Source organism: Thalia democratica, chromosome 8, assembly GCF_965202585.1.
Source record: "Thalia democratica chromosome 8, ktThaDemo2.hap1.1, whole genome shotgun sequence".
NCBI classification, from domain to species: Eukaryota; Metazoa; Chordata; class Thaliacea; order Salpida; family Salpidae; genus Thalia; species Thalia democratica.
In genome coordinates, this window is record NC_139172.1 from 35,318,413 (window position 1) to 35,327,101 (window position 8,689).

At 26.4% G+C, this 8,689-nt stretch overlaps 1 protein-coding gene across 1 annotated transcript; it reads right to left on the reverse strand.

Annotated features, from left to right (window-relative positions):
- Window positions 1–449: 449 nt before the first annotated feature.
- LOC145842481 (metalloprotease TIKI homolog) lies at window positions 450–5,472 on the reverse strand. Its single transcript, XM_082949933.1, has 7 exons — window positions 5,322–5,472; window positions 4,443–4,580; window positions 3,952–4,180; window positions 2,582–2,829; window positions 1,373–1,492; window positions 1,060–1,159; window positions 450–919 (listed from the first exon to the last, which is right to left on the reverse strand). Exons 1-7 carry the CDS (start codon window positions 5,397–5,399, stop codon window positions 840–842), a joined length of 993 nt encoding a protein of 330 aa, XP_082806059.1. The 5' UTR covers window positions 5,400–5,472; the 3' UTR covers window positions 450–839.
- Between the last annotated feature and the right edge of the window lie 3,217 nt (window positions 5,473–8,689).

Below are 8,689 nucleotides of genomic sequence, written 5' to 3' on the forward strand. Positions count from 1 at the left end.
TTTAATTGATAAGTTAAGTAAGAGATGTTAATGAACTTTTATTTTCATTATGTTTTACATTGTGTATATGAAAAATATATCTGTTGTTAAAAAAACCATATTTCAACACGTTAACTAAAATAAAACAAACGTTTGTTTAAAATCTCTGAAAATACTTGGTTATTTTTAGCTAGTTTTACTTTGATTAATTAAAAAGTTTCAAGCTTTTTTTAAAGCTAGAATTTTTAATAGTTTAAAGTTTAGTACAGATAAACAAGACAGTAGTAAAACATACTATATTTATTTAACAATTCACTAAAAATTTTAAATTACTTTCTTAAGTAAAAATTCAAATAAGAGTTTGTTAAGTTTAAGTCATAGAAAATCTAAAATAATTTTTCTATAAAACTTACAAAGACAATAATTAAACTAAGACTATTTTATTTCATTATAAAATAAAAGTAAAAAAAGATTAATATCAGCAGCTACATCGAAATATCTTAAATATTACCTTCATTAAAGTGGTGCAAGATTTTTGGCATAGAATTTTGTTTATTATCACATAAAAACTGTATAAAGTTGTTACATTTTTTTGAAGTTATGTTAAAGATCACATAGACTTAGAAAGTATTTTTTAAAGTCTTATAGCCTGAAGCATCTGAGTAAAAACAAGCGACTTAGATTTTATTTAAAAAATAAAGTGCTAAAAGATGTAAGTTTCAAGAAATATTTTAAAAACAATAGCTTTGTTTAACTTATAATAAAACCAAGAGCCTCTAAAAGTCTAATGCTAAACCTAAACACAAGCTTTATAATTACAAATTTATTGCTAGTCGATTGATTGTGTACTCCTGTGTACATCATTCAGCGTTTTGTCTTTCAACTTTGTACCCTTTTTGCTTCAAAGCCTCCACTACAGACCTTTCTCCAAAAAAGTCGTCTGTTTTACATTTTTTTGTACTTAAAAAAGTTTTTAGACACAATCACTTACATTTCTAACTATTACTACAGTTTTATTTAGCTGTAGCATTATAAGTAGCTAAGCCATTTTATATGTTTTTTATTGAATTTATAACTCACATATGTTAAAAGTGAATAGGAAAGAAGTGTTAGAATTGTCTTGCAAAAGTCTGTCAATTTTGTCGGTTGCCCACGCTTTTTCGGTAGCTTCTACGTTTTCCTATGACAATATTTACTTTAATGTTTTCAGAAAAAATTTGTTTAATCAAGATTCTGTTAAAAATATCAATTTAAAATAGATTACATCAAAGACACAATTTATAAAATTTAAAATTAAACATTCCTTTATTTTTAATTTAAATTTATATATTTTGAAAAGGTTAATCATTGAAAAAAATTATTATTCAAAAACTCTGTTTTACAATCAGCTCACAGTGATCTTTAAACATTTGTAGTCAATAAACTCTTGGTTTTTAGCTTCTTTGTGCTCCGATTCTTTCGCGGACAGAATATTTTCCCATTTGTTTAATGCTTCCTCTAACTTTTTCTCACCCTGTTTTTTGAGTGTTAAAGTGTGGGTGATGTAGTTTAAAGTTTTTTTTTTAATAAATGAGCAAGAGCTATAACTCGCATTTGTTTGTTTTGTTAAAAATATACACAAATGTTTATTTCCAGTCTTTTAAGAAAAAATTATGGTGATAAGTTTAAGATTGCATATGTTATTAAAGTACATGTGCATTGTAAAAAAAAATATTTTCTTATACTCAAGCAGTATTTGGTTTGATGAAACATTTTAAGCTTAAAATAAACAGCTATTTACTAACTGCAAAATATTTTATTTTACACATATTTTTAAGCATTTACTTATTTAAAAACATTTCTTACTATAAACTTAAATTTACTATCACCAAAAAAAAATTCAAAGCTAAAAAGCTTATTCGAAAACTCATTTAATGTTAAAAGAATCTAAAGTTTAAAACGATTTTTTTTAGCAAAACCCATTTTAAGTAAAACATTAGTTTTTAACGTTTAAGGGTGTTTTTGCATTAATTGCTTGCGAAAATCAAAAAACTACGAATATTATAAACAAGTTAACTTTGGTAATACTTAAACTACTTTCAAGAACCCTATAGTGCACTTGATATAAAAAACATTGTTTACAACAGGAAAACAGCAACAAATGATTTTCAAACTAGTTCATCACTCAAACAACAATAAACTTTTAAAGATGTTTGTTAGCGAGATATTATAAACATATGAGCTAGTTTTGTGAAATTTAAATTATAATAAGCACTTAACAAAAAAAATTAAAAGAAGAAAACAGCAACAGAAAATTGTCCAAACTTGTTCGTCACTAGTCGTGTTAATCTGCTGAAAAGCTTCACATGAAAGCATTTTAGAAAAAAAAAACCTCTTGTTAAAACATTTTTTTTCACTTTTAAGGTTGTTTTTGCTTTTCGCATTAAATTTACTCAAAATCAAAAAATCACGAAAATCATAAACAAGTAAACTTACTTCGGTAATACTTTACAACAATAAATCAAAACAATACAAACACGTAAGCTAGTTTTGTAAAATTTCAATTGTCTTTAAGTACTTAACAAAAAAAAACAACGAATCAACTATTGAAAAACACACAAACCTGTTCGTCACTCATCATGTTGATCTGCTCGCACGCTTCGCTTCCCGACTGCAGCGCTTTCACCAATTTGTTCCTTCTGCCCATTGCCATCATGTAGTCGTTCATGCTGAGCGCGTAGTAAACCTGGTCGTTGATGACCCGGATGCGGTTGGATACCAGCACGGGGTCCAGGATCTCGATGACCCCGGCAACCACGTGCGGCTTCTTCATGAACAGGTCTCTGGTCCACATTTTGAAAAGTTGTGAGCCTGGAATGTGATATGTAAGTCTAAAAACAGATATTATAGCTTTTTTCGTTTAAGTAGTATTGAAACTTCTTATTCTTCCAAATAAAAAGACTTGTATTAGTTCTTATAATTTTAAAAATAAATTTCATTGGCAAAGTAGAGACTTTTAACTGTTTTTTTTTCAAAAATCAAACCTTTAATAAAACTTAGATTAAGATGAAAAAATTAAAGATATTTTAGAAAAATATAATTCAAAAATGGGTAGCTGTCAAGTTTGTGAGAGCGTACAAAACTGCCGGAGTGAACAAAATTGCACGAAGATACTTTTGCACGAGACAAGTTTGCACAAAGACAACTTTGCACGAAAGGTCACTTTTTCACGAGCAGACAATTTTGCATACAGAAATTTTTGAACGGGTGGATTAGTTTGTTTATTTTTTAAATTTATATTTTTTTATTATTTTTTTTACTTTTATCACTGTTACCCCTAACCCTTACCCTCAGTCAGTAAGTTATTTTATTTTTTATTTTTTAGTTTTTATGTTTTTTTTTTTTGTATATACTTTTTTTTCTATCACTGTTACCCCTAATCGTTACTTTCGGTTAGTACCTTCTTTTTTTTTGGTTAATTTTATTTTGCTAAATTTTTTTATCTTCTTTTTTTTATAATAGTTTTTATTAGTTATTTTTTTATTTTTACTATCACTGTTACCCCTAACCCTTACCCTCGATCAGCAACTTTTTTCTTTTTTTTATTAAATCATCTTTTAGTTTTTTTTTTTTCTGTTTTTTTCTAGTTTTTTTCTTTATTTTTAATTCTTGTGAAAAAATGTAACTCGTGCAAAATTGACTCTTGGTGCAATTTTGTTCCCTCGAGCAATGTTGTGCCCTCGTGCAAATTTGGCTTCGTGCAATTTTGTGCACTTGTGCAATTATGTTCTCGTGAAATTTTTTCTTAGTGCAATTTAGACCCGTTAGCCTTAAAAGTAGTTTTATGTTACTTTAAGCAGCTTTGAGTTGGGTTTTTTATTTTCGTGTTTGAAAACAATTCACCATTCGAGCTGTGTTTTTTTGATTACTAAAATAAGTATGTTCTTATAATCCGAATTACAAGAAAGCTTAGTTTTCTTCTCAAAGTCTGACCTATTTGTTCAGCAAAAGTCTTGTTTGAAACGTTGGGTATCCACCGGTGCACCGATCCCTCCACGACTTTCAGGTGGCGTTCCACTCTGCTGAACAAGCCTGTTGATCCCACAACGTCTTTCAGCGTTTTGTTGTCGGGCAAATACTGGCAGGATTTCAGTTGGGCTTCGGAATCTTTGTCGAACAAGTTCACTTCTGGAACTATCTCATCGGCGGATTTCAACGCCGTCTAAAAAATCGTAGCGCGACTAAAAGTTAAATTGTAAAAATTATAAACCATTGTTGAGTTCGATTTAATTACGAAAAGTCGTATTTATTCTAAAAATTTTTAATTTAGCTATAAGCTTTTTTAGCTGCGAAATTTTCTTGTAAGAACAAACAAATTTATTTTTTATGTATTTACTTTCCTTTGGTAGAATCTTTACAGTAGAAAAAAATTAAATGCTTTATTTGTAAAATCAACCATAAAGAGAGCAAACTAAAAAACATACCAAAGTGTTTGTAGGCAACCATTGCTGAACTTTATCGAACGGAACGTTAAGTGTTCCGAACAAGTAGGAAGTTTTATTGGAAAATGATGAGCTTATTTCCCACAAGTAGGATGGTTTTCCGATTACATCCTCCTTCACCTGTATTTGTATTTTACAAATTTGTGTTCAGTTTAATATTTGTTTATAACATAGAAGCTGGTAAGCTACAGTAGCTACAGCTACAGCTAACGACTTATCGTTAATAAAAGCAACTGTAACTACTTATTTTCAATTTAAAACCCCATAAAATGATGTCATGTTAACAAGCAATAGTTTTAACTTTATTGATCAAATTTTTATTGTTAAACAGTTTGTATATGTTTTAATTTAAAAAAGTATATTTGCCTAATTTTTTTCTATTAAATCGTACACATTTCTTATACCAGGAGCCCTGTTTTAAAAACTACGATAAAAACTAAAACAACTAAATTTAATGACATAGAGAGTTTATGAATAAACTAGTATTAAATTAAAATACAAAAATATAATAAAATTGTAAAATCAATAAGTATTTTATTTATACCTACAACAAGCTTCACCATAACAATTATCAAAACAAAATCAAAAACTAGATAACCATATTTTACTCGTTTTTTATAGAAAGAACTGAAATTAAATTTTAATAACTTTATTTAAACTTTATAAAAAATGCACATTTCTACCTAGATGTTTAAAAATGTTAAAGAACTACTTGTAAAAAAGTTTATAAAATTTTAAATTGTTACACAACTTTTTCATTAAGTTTAAACTGAACAAAATTATTAAAGATTTATACGCGACACTAAGGTGTTTACGGTATAACAAAAAAATTTATAAGGTCTAAAATATACTTAAACTTACACATTGGTTTGAATTAATTGGAACAGAACTGGCTAAGCCTGTCAATAAGAAACCAACTAAAGTTATTGAATAACTCATTTCTGAAAAAAAAAAGTTTGACAAGAAATTATCTTACTTTTAGTTAGAAAGAAATACCACAAACTAATATCGGTAATCAAAATTTGCTAAAAAATAAACTATACCAAAAGTTTTCTTAACCTTAGTTCTGTTTTAGGTTTAAAATATACAGTTTTCTTTTTATAAAAAAATCTGTTTACCTAAAACTTAATAAAAAAGCAGCTTACACTTAATAAAAACTTGAACCTTTTTGTTTTGTTATACTTCACTCTGTGTTAAATTAAACTGCAGCATATCGTTTTAAAACGTTAAGATTTTGCCTTCGGCACTTTAATTCCAAATGTAATTCCTGTGGTGAATATTTAAAAGACACAGAAAAACAAATTTAAGGTTTTTATTGTGTGTTAATCTGTATCACATGTCACACTGTTTAGTAGCCAGTAAAATTGTTTCACCGCATTAAAACGGTCCATAGAACTTTTTTTTCTTTGGTTTATATCTAGCTTAAATAACTTCCAAATGAAATACAAAGCAAACAATTTATTTACAAAGCTTTTATCATTTATTTAACATTATCAAATTTAGTAAACGGCTTATTCAAATAGAATGAGCTATTTAGCTTAAAGTAGCTCAAAACGGCTATATTTATATTTTTACAGGAAGACAAAGAGATTGTTAGATATTTCTAAACAAACATTTGTAACCAGAATAGAAACATACTATATTTAATCGTTTTAAACCACGTGTAATCCGCATACCCGTATCTATAACGAATTTCAATTACGCTGTATTATTTTGTTGAATTTTACATTTTTACATACTTTAGGTAAAAGTTCATTTAGAGTGTATAGAAGAAGCTTAAAAACCACAAACCTATAGTGCTGTAAACTTTAACTGGGAAAATGTTTAATTGTCACAAATGAATAAAAACAAAACACAAATTTGTAGTATTTACAATATAAAAAAGGCTCGTTCGAAATATTTTTACTGTTGAAATTTAAAGCATTCGAAAGTTTTTATTTAAGTCTTGTTTTACGGCCAAAAATCTAAAATCTAGCAAATACATAACATTTAAAAGAAGCTTATATACTCGTATTTATAATATTTTTTGTTATTTTGCTTCGAAAACTTTAAAGTTTGTCTTTTAAATTTAGTTAATTTTAGTTTAGTCAAAAGCGTATTTCGATTTAACTTTAGTTGTTCTGGTAACCGGTTTGTAATCTTATGTTGCTTAAAATGACATACAAACAAAATTAAACAGTAGTACAAAATAATTTCACACAAATTGTAATACAAAATTATAATATTTAACAAAGAACTTCTAAAACAATTCTTTAAGTAATGGAACAAATTTAAATCAAACTGCTATCATTATAAAGTTTTATGTATGTAAAAATAATTAGTCTTATTTTACATTACCGAGTTCAAAGAAACTAAAAGTTTTCACTTTGTACTAAACCCAAACATATTTAATTTTAAAGTTTTGGTATTAACAAAGATAATTATTTAACAATAATAATGTTGTTTTTAAGATAAGTAAAATACATACAGCTAAAACATGTGGCGTGTCCATATTATTATAATATTTTTTGAAACTTTAACTTTTCTAATCCTGACTCTATTAAGTTTTTTTAGCATGATAAACTAGATAAATTTAAAACACTGTATCATACAATGCGTAGCTTTTTATAAACAGTAGTGAAAAATTAGTTTTTATAAAAATCTTTTTACAACTTAAGTCAAATAAATAGGCCTGATGTTTTTTTTGATATAAAGTTAACTGACCATTCAGTTTTCATTTTAAGTTATTCTTATTTAATTTTGTATTTTTTATGAGTCATAATTATTTGAAGGACTAAAAATGCCTTCAAAGACATATTGAGTCGTAGACTACTTGTATACAGTTTAACGTCTTGTCCAGGACAAGAACTAATAAATTATTTCTTTTGTGATAATAGTTATACCAAATAACTGTTGTGTAGCTTTATGACAGAAACGTCTTTCTATACATAAGGTATTTTAACCATTGTTTTGAGCTTCGATTTCTTTGTTGTGTTCAATAAACTTACAATATTAAAATGTGTATGCAAGCATAAAATTTGTAAAACTTCTCTAAACTACAACAGTTAATTAGTTTATGAAAAAAAATTCAACTAATTTATTAGTTTGTGTGCATTTTATACTAGTTAAACTTTTTGTTGTAGTAAACATTTATAGCATACCAAAATGTTCCGAAAAGCTCTATATTGTTGGTTTTTTATCTCAAACGCTACATAGTTAAGATATCGGTCTGTAATATTCATGAACTTTATCTTTTGGCAATAAACTAACAACTTTTTCAAACTGGTTCTAAATTTGATTAGCAAATGTAAAATATTCGTACACACTTGCAAGTAAATACTTTGTTAAGAATTTTATCTTGATTAAAATACCATTTTTTTATCTTTAAACTTAATAAACCATAAAAAAGTATTTCTTTATCTTATTTAAGTTTTATCTTTTGTTTTAAAAAGCTTATTAGAACATAAACCATTGTTACAACTCTATAATAAAAAGCTGTAGTATTCTTACTATCACTGATAGATCTGTACTTTAATTAGCGCTTTTAAACTTCAAAAGAAATTTTTACAGTTTTTTTTACGTTTTCGAAAAATATTCTTATAAAAAAGCTATACAAATGTTTGAATTAAAACATACAGTTGAATTTTGGTGAAGCTTACTATTGATTATTTACGAGAAAACTTTCAAAATGAAAACTTTACAAATTAAAAGTTTTAATGTTTTTTAAGTTGTCATAAGAGTGAAATAAAATATTCTATAGATATATAGTGTAGTAATATGATGTAATAGTTAATAAAAAACAAAATTACTAAGCTCATGTTATGCAAATTTGTTTTGTCTTTTTATTTCAATTACTGGTTTAACCCAAAACATTAGTTCCGTATGAGCCTAGATGCACATTACTAAATTAAGTTACTTCTTTAAAAATGTTTTCGTAAAATCTTGAGTTTAATTTTCGAATCTAAGCTATCAAAGGTTGAAATTTTTCATTTTTTAAAAAGCAATCATAACATTACTTTGATTCATTCCAAAAGGGTGAAAAACTAGAGCTATACTATAACAAATTAACTATTGTATGTTTTTAAAGTTTAAAAAAACCGACAATTTGTAGTAAATGTTAAAAATAAACCGTCATTAAAAATTTAAATTTTTCCTGTAGCTTATACACCAACACTAAAAGAAAATGTGTGTTTGTCTTAATTCTTTTGTTAAAAGACAAGTTAGTTTTTGAAACAATATTTTGTTGATCA

Coding starts and splice junctions, on each gene's coding strand:
- LOC145842481 (XM_082949933.1), bottom strand. CDS start 5,399: ATGAGTTATTCAATAACTTTAGTTGGTTTCTTATTGACAGGCTTAGCC. Junction 4,581..5,321: donor CAATTAATTCAAACCAATGT/GTAAGTTTAAGT, acceptor ATACAAATACAG/GTGAAGGAGGATGTAATCGG. Junction 920..1,059: donor CCTATTCACTTTTAACATAT/GTGAGTTATAAA, acceptor AATGTAAAACAG/ACGACTTTTTTGGAGAAAGG.